We start from the raw sequence: 15,177 nt of genomic DNA, 5'->3' as shown, positions 1-15,177 counted from the left end.
CAGGTTATGCCAGTTCAGCCCGCCACCTTTCAGAGCCAGCATGCTGTCTTGAATAGACAGGGAGTTGGATACCAGGCTATGCACTCAGTTTTTCCACCACCCACGGTACATCCTGGGTATTTCGGGGGTGGATCAGTGTTCCAAAGTATGGCTGGTTATGCATCTGGAAGTCAGCCGTACATGCCAGGAACAGTGTTCGGGGGTATGCAAGGCATCATGCCAAACCCCATGTATGGTACTATCGGCATGTAGCAAGGTTTCCACGGCAACCAGGGCCAGTTTGGGGTGCCACAGGGTCATTTTGGCATGGCTGGTTTTTCTGGACAGCAGCCAGATATCGCACCTCTGACGCAAAATGTGAATGGCCAACACGTGCCGATCATGCCTAGTACAGTGCCCATGTTGCAGACCATTCCGTATGACAATTTGGGGGCACTAGAGAAGCCGAAGGCTTACAAAGAAGGTGGTGCATCGGTAAAGTTCAGTACCTTCAGTGGTTTCGAGGACAAGACAAAGGCACTCACTTTCCTCCAGCAGTTTGATACAGCTTATGCGGGAGGGAATTTTACAGAGGCCTCGAAGGTCAGGAAAGCTGCCCTATTGTATCTGCTTCTGCTATCACTTCTGTAATAAAGAATCATCTTTCTGTGTACTTGATTTTTGCACGTGATGTCTCAGATAGTGATCAGTCAAATTTATCTGTGTTAGATAAAGAAAGGTCAGCATTTTTGCAAAAGTTTAGTGACTGTTTTTCTGATTCATTACCGTCGCAATTACCGCCAGAGAGACCTGAGGACCATCGGATAGATTTGGTGCCAGGGTGTAGCCCACCAAATAGACCTCCCTACAGGGTTAGTGCGGCGCAACAAAAAGAGATTATGGGCCAGGTTGAGGAGTTATTAGAGAAGGGGCTGATTCAGCCTAGTTCTTCACCCTTTTGCTCCCCAGTGCTCCTAGTGCAGAAGAAGGATGGCTCATGGCGCATGTGTATTGATTACCGTGCGTTGAATAAGAATACCATCAAGAATAGGTTTCCTATTCCTCGCATTGATGATATTCTCGATCGTTTAGAGGGTGCTGCAATTTTCAGCAGGATAGACCTGAAGAGTGGGTACCATCAGATTCGTATAAGCCCAGAGGATGTGCACAAGACTGCGTTTAGAACGACATTTGGTCTTTATGAGTTTCTAGTGATGCCGTTTGGGCTAACAAATGCTCCTGCCACGTTCAACAGAATGATGGACCGGATTTTCCGCTCGCATCAACAGTTTGTTGGAACATTCTTCGATGACATGATTGTGTATTCGAAGAATGAAGAGGAGCATAGGCGTCACTTGACCATTGTGTTCGAAGAGCTGCGCAGTCACAGGTTACTTGTCAATCCTAAGAAAAGTGAATTCTTCCTGGAAGAGATCCACTTTCTGGGCCACATAGTCTCAAAGGATGGTGTTAGAATGGATCCCGCAAAGGTCGAAGCTATCAAGACATGGCCAGGCTTGAAGACTGTGCACGATGTCAGAAGCTTCTTGGGATTGTGTTCCTACTATAGAAGGTTTATCAGAAATTTTGCCGAGATAGCATCGCCTCTTCACGCATTACAAAAGAAAGAGGTCACTTTCAGATGGACCCAAAAAGAGATTTCAGCTTTTAGTCTCTTAAAGGAAAAGTTGACTTCAGATCCAGTTATTGTTTTGCCAGATCTCAGGAAGTCATTTGTGGTCCAATGTGACGCGTGTGGCAGTAGCATCGGAGCAGTGCTAATGCAAGATGGACGGGTAGTAGCATATGAAAGCCGAATTTTGCAAGGGCCAGAGAGGACTATGCAAGTCTATGAGAAAGAACTCTTGGCCGTTATTCATGCGCTTTCTAGCTGGAAGCACTACCTCTTAGGTGCTGATTTTGTTGTCCAAACAGATCATCAGACCTTGCGATACTTCTTGACACAGTCAAAGTTATCCGAAAAGCATATGCGATGGGCAAACATTCTTTCCATGTTCCACTTCCAGATTATGCATGTGGAAGGCAAGAAGAATGTTGTGGCTGATGCGTTATCAAGAAAGCCACAAATTTCAGCTGTGTTAATTCCTTATCATCATGAGTTAGATGACATGAAGGAACAGTATACTGCTGATGAAGATTTTGCAAGGATCTTTGAACAGTTACAAGAGGGGCAACATCACGAGCACTACCTCCTCAGAGACAGTTTTATGATGATGCATGGCAGACTTTGTGTCACTAGGCCATTGCGACATAAGGTCATGGAAGAGAGTCATGTCCCACCGTATGCAGGGCATCGTGGCATTGATGCAACAGTTAAAGCGGTAGAGACGTTCTTCTATTGGCCTACCTTGAGGAGAGATGTGGATGCCTTTGTGCGAGCATGCATAGTTTGCCAAAAGGTCAAGTTTGACAGGCAAAAGGCACCAGGGTTGTTACAACCACTGCCGATTCCGGATAAGCCATGGGAAAGCATTGCTATGGACTTTATCTTTGATCTTCCAAGGACGCCAACAGGGAATGATGGTATATGGACCATTATCTGCAGGTTCAGCAAGCAAGCCCATTTTATCCCTGTCAGGAAGAAGATAAAATCTGATCAGATGGCACGCTTGTTCATGTACAATGTGTTTAAGTACCATGGTATGCCACAATCGATTATCAGTGATCGTGATCCTCGCATGACCAGTTTGTTCTGGAGAGGATTGTTTGAGAACATGGGTACTACGCTCAAGTTCTCGTCTTCGTTTCATCCACAAACTGATGGACAGTCAGAAGAGGCCAATTCTACTGTCTTAGATCTGCTGAAATGCTATGTGTCAGATAATAAGGGCAAATGGGAACAGTATTTGCCTATGCTTGAGTATGCGTACAATAATACGGTGCATTCGTCTACTGGCAAAGCACCTTTTGAAATTGTTGAAGGCGGCAAAAAGGTTCCTCCCATTTTGCATACAAAGGACAAGATCTTTGAGGCAGATCGATATGTTGAGAACATGGATGAGATGTATAAGAAGATTAAAGTTGCCTTGGAGAAAACTCAGGCAAAACAGAAAAAGGCTGCTGATCGTCACCGTCGTGAATTGCTACTATCACCTGGTGATTGGGTTCTTTTAAGGTTCGAAAAGGCAAGGTTAAAGAAGATGAAGGGTAAGGAACGGCTGTTTCCTAAGCTCAGCATGCGTTACTATGGGCCTTTTCAAGTGCTTGACAAGATCAGCGATGTGGCTTACAGGCTGAAATTGCCTGATGCGTGGAAGATTCATAATGCGTTTCACGTGAGTCTTCTAAGACCCTTCGTGGGTGATGTGCCAGAAGATATGCCAGTTGAGGATCAGCCAGAAGTTGAAGAACTTGATGAGATCTTGGTACCTGAGCAAGTTTTGGCACATAAGGACAGAAAAGTTAAAGGACAAGTTGCAAGACGCTATTTGGTGAAGTTCAAGAACTATCCGCCTATGGATGCAAAGTGGATGGAAGAGCATGAACTGTCAGAGTCACCAAATGTATTGCAGCTTTACCTTGAAGCCTTTGGGTTACAGCCTACTTATGCCCCAACCCAACGTGTGCAAAGGAGGGGTAATGATAGAGCTAGTACATCAAATGTACATATGAATTCAGTGCCATAGATGGAAATGACAAAAGTATGAAGGCCTCATTAAGTCATTTGTATCTATGTATGTTACGACCTTTCTTGCGGATACATGCGATGATAAAAGAGTGTTAATAGCACAAGATCATCAGTGGCGTGTATTTATGGTATGCAATCGAGGACGTTTGCGATTTCAAGAGGGGGGTATGTCACGAGGACGTGGCAGTTATTAACCATGTCACAGAGATGTGGCAACTGCTAACCTTGGTTGTTGGTTTCTTTCCAATGGGGTTTATTTTATTTGTTTAAGACCCTCTTTTTGAAGTAGCAAACGGTCGGACATTGTATGGCCAATGTGAACGGTAGATTCACCCGCAGACGGGAAGTGGTCGGCACTGGAATTCGTATGGTAAGAGGATGTCTAGGCTCAGAGCAAGATCATATAGGTCCCTCCCGTCGCACTTAGCAAGTTGGTGGATGCTAGGAAGTGAACTCAATTAAGGCGTAAAGTCAAGGTGGGACTTCCAACAAAAGTATGCGACAGTTGGGCCACATTGCATTTTTGGATGCGGTCCCAATGAGGATAGATGGTCAGAAGACCACTGGGAGCCCAACGGAAGCATCTCCTAAAATTTAGGGAACTGCTATTTTGGGCCGTGAAATGTGTTCGCGTCATTACCTTCGGTATGACTAGGGGAACACTTTATAACTCTGCCGCGAAGTCAACTGACGCGTCAGTTGGGATATTTTTAAGCGGCGAACCCGAAACGGAAAAATGCTTGTAAATGCGCCAAGTGTCACATTTTCAGGGACTTGCCTCTTCCAGAAAAATGGGCGCTGATTTTTAAGCTGGGAGAAGCCTCATTTGCAACCTGTCACAGGTTAAGAGCTATGGAGTGCTTTCTTTCCCTCTCATGTACAGTGTGGTGCTAGGAGTGATGCCCTGCACACTACACACTGCTCTCTTTCTCCCCTACGTGCAGTTATGTGATGCCCCACAAGAGGGCTACTCATTTGACTGATGTACAGTTGTGTGGGTTCATGCTTTTGTGCTGAGGCAAGAGCCTCCTTGAGCAGGAACAGGGGTAGCTAACTGCTGCTCCAAAGCAGGCACTGGTGAGGGTCATAACCTCACCGTACAGGTGCAAAATCAGCGCTGTCTATGCGCTGTAATTTGACTGTTTTTCAGCCATACGGACGCTAGGATCATTGGGAATCATGCCCCACTAGCAAAGGACAGTTAGGGGACTGTTTGGGGCTGAAAACAGGGCAAAAACCAGTAAATACAGCGTGCTGAATTTACTGTTTTTGGACAGGAATCAGAGGGTATACGACAGTGCAAGCGAGTTCCAGCAGGGGAATTGGTTTCGCGCAAGTTTTGGGGCTGTTATGCTGCCGAAATTTGGCCAAATCAAATGGTATCTAGGTGGATACACGTGAAGGATTCCCAGGACCTTACCTTGTAATTTACCCTCCTAAAGAATAAAGAAATACCGAAAGGGGCGCCAATTTTGGGGCCTACAGGTTGTCGGCGTCTGCTCGGAGCATTCTAGCTTCCGAGCCGTGTGTGAGTTGAAGTGTTAATTCCCATTACAGGTTCTCTTTGCAAAGTGCTCTGTGTGTGTGTATAAAGTAAAGAATTTCGGGTGAAAGCCAACACCTACCGCCCTACGGGCCGGTTACACAGGCAATGATCATACACTAAGGAGCCTTGGAGTATGTAGACGGTAGTAGCATGATGGAGTTGATGGTTGGAATGACAACCATGAGTTCATATCTCACAATTCCTTGTTGATTTGAATTCGGGATTTTCTTGTAAGGCTTTTGTTGGGGCTGTGACTCTTTTCCAGTTTTCGTATTAATGCACCACCTTTTTGGCAATCATTTATATGTGTTTTTGAGTGTGTTGTTTTAGCGCTAGCCTTTATTTTTAAATTATCAAGAAACGGACTAAGTGTCTTCATTTGTGCTCAAAAATTGGTATCAATTCTATTTATTTTAAATCGTCCTCTATAACAATGAGACCTTTTTGTACCACATCACAAGAATGAAGTATCGACATGTCCTATGTATTTGTACTCCCTTGATGTCTTAGTTATGCGCAAAAACTCATTTCGTCCTTTTTTTAATGAATAGACTTGTCAAACAGTTTCTAGAGAGAGACAAAATTCATAAATTTGCAATTCCATTGACTAGTCATATTATCAACGGCCTTGTCCCTTATAACTGCAACAACTTTTGACTGTCAAGACCTAATAAAAAACGTTTCTTTTGCTACAGTTCCCTCCTTCAGACCCCATGTAGAACATGAAATATTAAAAGCACAAACAAATCTCCTTTCAGACATTTCAAGCCCATCAATAGGCAGCTACAAATTATTTCTATGGTTTATAGAAAATCAAGGTCACATAGCACATTGATGACAAAACCAAAATGAAGACGAGGCAATTTAGAAAAAGTTACCTTTAAAGACATCTCTAATCCTCTCAAATACTGCACATTATCTCGATCCTGAAAGAATGAAAATATTTATCAGTCAGAATAGAGGATGGTTTGGTCAACCGTCCAGGCTTTCCAAGTCCAATGTAAACTGTGAGCCCCTAGCACAACAGCACCAATCAAGTACAAAAAAAAGCTGACAAAACATAAATGGCTAGACATGTTTCATTTCTCTGAAAGAAACCCCTCAACATATTTCAAGAAAGGATCAACCGGCAAGGACCAAAAACATTTTTGATAGCCAGAATTGCCCAGAGCAAAAAAGCTGTTTTGATAAAACATCAACAGCCTCATGTACATCTATGATCCTACTCGAGAGGAGCATCAGAGACAAGCAATGTGAACAACTGTGAATCCACGACCACACACGTGCACAAAAATACATACAGAATTAAGACAGCTTGTGGTCAGAGGTTATTCCTGTAAGCGATAACTTTGATCCACCTTAGCAAGCAAAAGCTACAGAGCTGAGCATACAGTGTGAAAATTGAGAACAAGCCAGTAAAATATGGTAAGTTACTTGCCTCGTCTAAAGCATCTTGATAGCATTGAGTAGCTTGTTTGAAGTAGGAATAGGCTTTGGCACCATCAGTCATAAGAAACCCCTGCGAAGTGAAGGCACTACCCAAGCACCATCTGGTGTGATGTTTGCTTGGTTCTAGCCGTAAAGCTTCTTCAAACTTAGACACTGCCTCTGTATTCCAGCATAATTAAGCATTAGATAAAATGCGGAGAGAGAGGAAGTGTTAAGCTGATACAATTTTTAAAGGTCAGCCACACTTTCTTGTTGAAATATCAAGTGCACATACTAAAGTGAAAACAGTGGCGCAAAAAATACTTGTAAAGGAAAGCAGCTCTTTTTTATTTTGTTAAATGATTTATATAATACAGGCTACAGCACTCTGAAGAAGTGTGCTGCCTTGATGAAAGCGAGACAGAGAGATCCATGAAAAAGACTGCTGCACAAGAGTCTCTTAATACTTAATGGCTGCAACTAAAGCCTTGACGTATCTTGCTCTTTGCTGTGTATGGTGTACTTCTCAAGGTAATGACAGACCCTTAGCAATGTAACTAAGTTAGCATAAACCAATAAAGGTGTTTATTGAGAGGAAGGTCAAACCTTCAATCATATCTATCGCTCCTTCTCCCTGCCGAAATTGGGCCAATTCTAGCAGCAATGAGCCCCATTTGGTCAAATTCTGCACAGAGTTAGCATGATTCACTTGCTTAACTTTTTCAACAGCAATAATAGCAGCTACACTGAAACATCATCTGAACCTAGGACCAAAAACAGCAACTAGTTCCACTTCAAGCTGGAAAATACATGAACATTTAGAAAACTATTTGACAAGTCTATCCACCTCCACACCAAAGTTCAAACCTAGGACCAAAAGCAAAAATAGTAGATTTATGTTAGGCTGTACAAATACATGAATGTTTGGTAATCATTGAACAAGTCTATCCGGATGCATATGTTGGCACAAAACCAACCAGAAACGGACCAAATAGATCCATCATTTTGCGTCATGTTGAACATTTGGCAACAAGTCTATTCAGCTTTACCTAAGAACTCGATACAGAGTCTCACTGAAATACACCACCCACACACACACACACACACACACACACACACACACATTTATATATATATATATATATATATATATATATATATATATATATATATATGCACATGCACAAACATACATACCGTACATGCATGCATGCATACATGTGTACATTGCAAAAGTTTGCATCATTGGATTTCAAGCAGCATCTAGTTTAACTTTGAACTTCTTGCCGTACAAAATAGCTTGCACGCACGCACGCTCGCTGCTGCTGACACTCCTGCCCGCCAGCCCCCCATCCCCTCCTTGCGCTGCTATCAGCAACCCGCCACCCCCCTCTCCTGCCTGCAGCAACCCACCAGCCCCCTCGCCCGCCTCGCGGCTCCTCTCACCCTGCTCACCCACCCCCTTCTCCCTCTTTGCGTTGCCAATCTCCCGCTCCCCCTTCTTTCAGCTTCGGGCCCCTCGGTCGCTTCCAGCCCTGTACTGTAGCGACGCTGACTTGCCCACCCTCCCCACCTTCGACACTCCACGCCATTGATCCACCCTCCCAAGACAGTCCCTATCTCTGAATCTATCCTAGAAAGGAGCGGGAGGTACTCTCTCCTCAGGCTTGGGAAGTAGACTGAGATGGGTAGGTTTGCCTCCTCGACAAGAGCATCGATAGCTAGATCAAAGCCATGGCGCCATTGTGGAAAATGAGCTCTAGCTGCTCGGATGGTCAGGGGGCTCAGTGCAATGACCTTGGACGCCATCTCGGAAGTCTCAAACTCTATCTAATAGTAGCCGCGCCCGACAAGCTAAACGTCAATGATCTTACCCACTTCTGCCAAAAGACGGGCCTAGAGGAGATCACGCACCTCCCCTCTGCTAGGTTGGGCGCCAATGATCTTGCAGATAACAGAGGTAGCCAGAAGGCGCGCCACCTCTGCCTCTAAGCTCGCTTGCTCAATCGGCGAAAGAGCAAGTCGGATGGTGGGTTCTGCGGGGTCGAGCGAGGGGGCTTTCGTCGAGTCCTTCTGAGGAGTAGACCCCTCCATTTGTGTCTGTTGTTGTGACGGCGAGCAGACACCTCGCCCGGTAGCTTCTGTCGTTGCCAAGGCAGCTGGCATACCTACATTACGCGTTTTGGTTCGAGACACCCACACCCTCTCGAAGGTCGTTTTACTACCTCAAGTGAGTGGTGGGAGTATTCGGGCCTCCCGAATCAGTGCTTCATTTGTTGACAGATGGGCCATCTTACGAAGCCTTGTCCAAAGAGAAGACCTCGACCCACGGCACAGACCCACACCATTGGACAATATCTATGAGGAGAAGTTAGAACAAGGCAAAAGCTGTGAGAGGGCTTCATGGCACGGCCATAAACACCTAAGGCTGGCCACACACAACAGGTAGAGACACAAGGAGCTCAAGCAGATTCTTCCTCCGAGCCCGGTGCCTAGGCAGAGGAGGGCTGGCAGTAGATCCATGGTCGCCAGGGACCACCACATCATTTCGGCCCCTTGGTGGTCGCCCTACAGCAGACCAGCAGCAGTGAGTTCCCACAGGGAACCGTTTCGACCCCTTACAGCACGATGAGCCCCCAAATACCCCCTCCACCTCAGCCTCGCCACCCACAACCCCTCCTCCTCCCGTTCCACCCACCGCTGCCCCTCGCCTCCATCTCCTCCACCTCCCCTTATTACCGCACCCTCCCATCCCATTCCACCCACTAGTCCCCCCTGCTCCATCATCTTCTCCCACTCCTACCTCACAGAAGGCTTAGGGGACAGGACCTTCATCGTCTGCTAGGAGGTCTCTTGGAAACACTTTTGCCACGAGCCGCCTTGCGAGAGCGGAGCAAACTTTCTTACGGGCCCCCCTTTTGATGCAAACGTCACCTTTTGCCGCAGTCCCTCGCGGACTGACGAGCATCGACATCTGTCACCGGTGGGACTTCTTCGCTTACGACTTCACACAATTCCTCAACGACTCTTCTCCAGACGAGGCGGCTTGCTTCAAAGTCCATGTGTTGTTTCTAGCAGCTAGAGGGACAAAGACCCTGGACAAAGCGCTTGGTTTCTCTTTCCCTCTGAGTGGACTCTGGACTCAGTGATGGACTGGCTTTAGGCTTAGGCTCTTCAGTTCTCTCATCACACGTGAGACTTGGGGGTGAGAGATTTGCTATAGACTTTGTGGCCGTTGACCAAGTTCTCTATGACACCACCGCGCACAGCAGGATATAGGCACATTGTGGTACACTTTTTTGCTGACACGCGAAGTCGGCCATGCTATGCATGTACACGAGGACTTCTAGACGTCGACGGATGGGACGCTCTTCCTGGGCCTGGGTTGGACAGACTCTACATCACGACTATCTTGACGTCGCGGATTATTCCCCATCCAAGCCGGCCTCGAAGATAACGAGGTTGGCTGCCGTTGTAGCATCAGTTTTCTCTCACTGACTCCATGAGGATCATCTTGTGGAATGTGCATGGATTACGTGGACCCCAGTTTTAGCGTCAGCGGGGTCGCTTGCATCAACAGTTTCCCAAGTTCTCTATGACACCACCGCACACAACCGGATGTAAGCACATTGTGATACACTTTTTTGCTGACATGCGGAGTCGGCCATGCTATGCATATGTACACGAGGACTCCTGGACAAAGGATGTAGCCGACGGACGGCACGCTCTTCCTGGGCCTGGGTTGGACAGACTCTACACTCACGACTATCTCGGCGTCGCAGATTACTCCCCATCCAAGCCGGCCTCGAAGATAATGAGGTTGGCTGTCGTTGCAGCATCAATTTTCTCTCACTGACTCCATGAGGATCGTCTTGTGGAAAGTGCAAGGATTAGGTGGACCTCAGTTTCAACGTCAATGGGGTCGCTTGCGTCAACAACTTCAGCAATTCCTTCTGGGTGGTATGATTTATATTCTTCTGCTTCAAGAGCACCATCTTTGTGAGAGCCGCATTAGACGATGTGGTCAGATTTTGCATGGTCGTTATGAGACATTTTGGTCAGCTACATTTGGGCCTAGAGGCATTCAACGAGGGGTATGTATGACTACTGCGGACTCATGGCAGCAGGCCATTGTGGGCAAAGGTATTATTGTGCCAGGCAGGGCCTAGTGAATTACTATGCAGGTTCAGGGTTGCCTCATGGGCCTCCTGAACATCTATGCGCCCAATGTTGCAAATGCATGAGCTGAGTTTTGGTTAAATATTGTATAGTTCTTGCCGCATGCACAACAGTGGTGTATAGGGGGAGACTTCGACATGTTGGAGGACCCCTCAGACAGGATTGGAGGTAGCCATGCTACTGTGCACGGGGCTGAGTTGGCAGCTTGGGAGTGTCTATGTATGATGTTGAGGGTTTCTGATGTTTGGCAGCATGCAGGCTTTGTCCGGCCCCAAGACAGCTTGTCTTTCTCTCGCTTTGGCCGCAGAGTAGGAGGAGTGAATCTATCTCGGATAAATCGCTTCTACGCCAGTGACCAGTCCATGACATGGGAGGATCGGTTTGCATTCTAGCAGGGACTAGATTTTCTGACCATGCGCCAGTGATTCTTACTGTGATAGACACACATAGGAGTGGCGATGTTGCGCATCCTTGAGAGTCTTGCTGGATCCAGAGCTTAGAGAGCGAGTGGTGGCACTTTGGACAGATAGTTTGGACACTCAAGACACCCCTGTTGGTAGAGTGGCCTCTAGACTCGCTAAGCTTAGTCGCTTCTTCCTTCAAGAGTCTGCAACTCGCTTGGCTGCAGCCAGGGAGGAGGAGAAGCGTCTGCGACGGGGCATTGCTTCCTTGCAACGGATGCAGGAGCACCACCCAGACAGTCCTTGGTTGGAGAAGCAGATGCAGCAGGCTCGACAAGAACTGACTAGCATTGAGGAGCGGCGTCATGAGTTTGCCTTCCATCGGCAGGCATTTCAGTGGACCACGTGGGTGACACAGTTAATGGGGAGTTCTTTGAGACGGTGGGACCCCGCCATGTGCACATCAGTGTCAGCTGCTTCAGAGCCCGAGGATTTCTGTGCAATTGCTACTGACTTTTACCGTGATTTGTGTGCAGCTGCTACTGACTTTTACTGTGATTTTTTGTAAGCTGAGCCACACTAAGAGCGTCAGGATGCATCTAGAGAGCAGGTTTGGACGCAGATGCCTTGCCTTGTTACTGAGGAGATGCGGCAGAGACTAGAGCTTCCTCTCCAGCCAAAGGAGCTCCATGAGGCCCTGAGAGCACTCCCCCAAGGTAGTTGTCTAGGGGGGGATGGTTTGACTCCCAACTTCTTTTTGGACTACTGTGACTTGCTTCTTTGTAGCACCTATCAATACATCTTGCATACTAGAGAGATGCCTAACAGCATGAGTGAGGGCTTGATCTACCTTATTCCCAAGGAGGGAGGCTCCTTGGATGAGATTCGGCACTAGCGACCCATCACCATTCTTGACTCAACCTACAAAATTTTAGCAAAGGCTCTGGATTTGAGAATCCAACCGCTACTTGAGTGCATTATACATGGGACCCAAACAGGTTTTGTGAGGGAGTGTAGTATCCTTAACAACATTTTCACCTGCCCTCGCGCTTCTCCAAGGAGAGGATCTTGTGATACTCCTCGATTTTGAGAAGGCTTACGACAGAGTTCACTGGGGACAATTTACGCAGGATGGGGTTCTCACATGCTTGGATCAGAGGAGTGTCAGCTCTCTACATGTGTGCACACAGTCAATTGCTCTTGGCAAGGGAAGAGGCAAACGGTTCATGCTCACGCGTTCGGTTAGACACGGTTTTCCCTCTTGCCTCCTGCCTCTTTCTTTTCTATGCTGAGGCAATGAGCAAAATTTTGACTTCACAGGAGGTTGGCTTGCGTGGTTAGGGCTCCCTATTACAGGAGACCAACTACTTGACGTTGAGTTTGCTGACGACTAAGCCATGTAATTGAAGGGCCAGGAGGCCAATCTGCACAAGTGTGAGGAGGCTCTTGAGGTGTTTTGTTGTTCATCGGGAGCACTAATCAACTAGAGGAAGGCAGTGTCTTTCTAGGTTGGCAGTGCTCCTACACCTGATTGGTCGTTGGGTGACGGCTTTAGGTGGATTCCCACAGGGACTCCAGTATGCTATCTTGATTGTCAGGTTGGCTTGGATATGTCCCCTGAGCAGCAGACTTCTCCCCTCCTGTCCATTAGGAGGAAACTGCTTCATTGGAGTTCGGCACGGCTCTCTTTGGCAGCAGAATTGTAGTGGCCAACCAAGTGTTGTTGCCTATTGGCTACTATGTGGTACATCACGTCTTGCTCGCTCTTCTTGAGCTCCTGTATCAGCCAGCTAGAGAGCTGATCAAGAACTTTCTGTGGTCAGGGCGCAACACCCAGCTAACCCAGGCCAAAGGGCCTAGCAAGTCATCACCTTACCATGTTCTCAGGGGGGGCTGGGGATCATTGACCGAGCACAGTAGAGCAAAGCCCTCCTTAGGAAGTTTGTGGTCAGAGGATTGCTTCCATGGGAGGAGCCCTCGAAGGAGTTGTTGCTTCACCGGCTTCGAGCTCCAGTCCCTCATGCGGGCGGCCCTTGAAGCCCGTCCATCAGGTGGATTTTTACAGAGATGCACAGAGTTGGTCTGAGCAAGAGGTTGGAGGACCGATTTGCTACAAGCCTGCTTAGGTCTTGGGAGTGGCCTGGAGCAGCATCAGCCCACTTGCATGGAGAAGCTATCACAAGGTGGGCACCACGTGCCAATAGAAAAGAACAGACTGAACAGACTTTAGCACTTCAATAACAACTGAACTGAAAGAGAGACGACACGCGACACGGAGTGGCGGAATTCCACCCCAGAGAGTATTGGCCCCAAACCTTGGCACCCCTTTCGGTATTTCTTTATATTGCATCAACACAGTACAAGCCGGTACTCCAGACTCTGCACCTTCGACAAGAAAAGAAGCATGCCAGAGAATGAGCCCTAATCTCATATTTAAAGGCCCTTGGCCTAAAAAGCAATTACAGTGAAAAGCCTTCAAACTTAAAAGCATCTAGTCCAAAAGCAAAGCCAAAAAGCTGCCAACGTAAATCACGGAAATCCGTACAGCCTGCCACGTCATCAGCCAGCGCAAAATGCGGAAATCTGCCTACTATCCTTAGGATTAGGGTTAGGGTTTCTGCAGTTTTAGGGTTAGGGTTTCTAGAATTAGGATTTTAGGATTTAGGGTTAGGGTTTTCAGAATTAGGGTTTGCAGGTTTTAGGGTTAGGGTTTCCAAAATTAGGGTTTCAGCAGTTAGGGTTTCTGGCAGAAATTAGGGTTTAGGCCCCTCGGCCACATCTGTAAGTTGGTTAGGCTTTAACACGTCAGCAGTTTGTTACATCTTCCCTTCTTGAAAGAGAGTAATCGTCCGCGATTACAGCATATCTGCAAAACAATTCAAGTTAGCTCAAAAATTTCCGAGGGACAATCAATTTGCTCTTTTTATTAAGGAGTTAGCTTCTCCTTTCGGCTGTTTTGATCAAGGAGTTATCTTCTCCTTTCGGCTGTTTTGATCAAGGAGTTAGCTTCTCCTTTCTGCTCTTTTGATCAAGGAGTTAGCTTCTCCCTTCGGCTGTTTTGATCAAGGAGTTAGCTTCTCCTTTCGTCCAGATCGGAACTCTTGATATTCCGGCGTAGTAAAATTAGCCATCACACTCAAACCGTACTGCGGGTGTCTTGATGCACTAAAATTACATACCCAGGCAATCTCATCCAATTAGGAATATTTAGTAATTGACACATCACAATGCAACACATATGCATGTTACAAGACACAACAAACAGAGCCGCTGAGCACTCCCTCGAGACAAACGGTCTGCGGTATGAAGCTACTCAACGACTACCTCGTCCCCCCCCCCCGCAAATAACCTAAAAAGGTCCGGGCCATGAGCTCAGAGGACTGTACAACCAAACGCTCCCCAGACCGCAGTCTGCGTCGCTTGGAGGTTCAAGCATACAACCAACCGCTCCCCAGGCATCGGCCTGCGTCGTTCAGAGGTTTTCTAGCATACAACGGAACGCTCCCCAGGCATCGGCCTGCGTCGTTCTGAGGTTTTCAAACATACAACGAAACGCTCTCCAAGCATCGGCCTGCGTCCTTTCGAGGTTCTAACAATACCAAAACAGTATTTCTCACTTCTCCATCTGGGAGTAAAATTACCAATCATTGAAACCAGTATCAAACCAGAGTTAAACAATTCAAATTGGCACCAAAACAGATACCATCCATTTCAAACAAATTCCAAACACGATCATCAAACAAGATCAAATAGAACTCAAACTTAAAAAGCAATCTCGACATCAGTCAAGCTCAAAAAGTCGACTAGCTTTCCATCTTGAAACCTGCACCAAAAATTAGGGTTAGGTTCCTTCCATGAGGTCATAGCCGAGCACAGCATGGTCCATCAGCTCTTGGACAGACAGTGTTTCTTTGGCGGCGATGATAGTCCCAAGAGAGAGCAATCACACCGAACCTCCAAGGTCATCTGCTCGTGAAGAGACATCGACTGAGAGT

The 15,177-nt window shown here is 46.9% G+C and overlaps 1 protein-coding gene across 2 annotated transcripts in view; it reads right to left on the bottom strand.

Moving 5' to 3' along the window:
• LOC147461368 (mitochondrial import receptor subunit TOM20-3-like) overlaps positions 1–15,177 on the bottom strand; it is a 93,035-nt gene that overhangs the window by 33,529 nt on the left and 44,329 nt on the right. Inside the window, exons 1-4 of one of the 2 annotated variants that reach the window (XM_086500793.1) lie at positions 8,058–8,194; positions 7,209–7,348; positions 6,613–6,782; positions 6,053–6,100 (exon numbers count right to left, since the gene is read on the bottom strand). In XM_086500793.1, coding sequence (XP_086356919.1) covers positions 6,053–6,100; positions 6,613–6,782; positions 7,209–7,348; positions 8,058–8,194 — 495 coding nt within the window. Of the gene's footprint in view, positions 1–6,052; positions 6,101–6,612; positions 6,783–7,208; positions 7,349–8,057; positions 8,195–15,177 lie in introns of those variants that run through there. The other variant, XM_086500801.1, reaches the window with a different exon arrangement.

This window comes from Adiantum capillus-veneris, chromosome 3, assembly GCF_014529385.1.
Source record: "Adiantum capillus-veneris isolate H3 chromosome 3, ASM1452938v2, whole genome shotgun sequence".
NCBI classification, from domain to species: Eukaryota; Viridiplantae; Streptophyta; class Polypodiopsida; order Polypodiales; family Pteridaceae; genus Adiantum; species Adiantum capillus-veneris.
The sequence above is the reverse complement of the archived record's forward strand: the minus strand, read 5'-3'. Positions and strand labels throughout refer to the sequence as shown.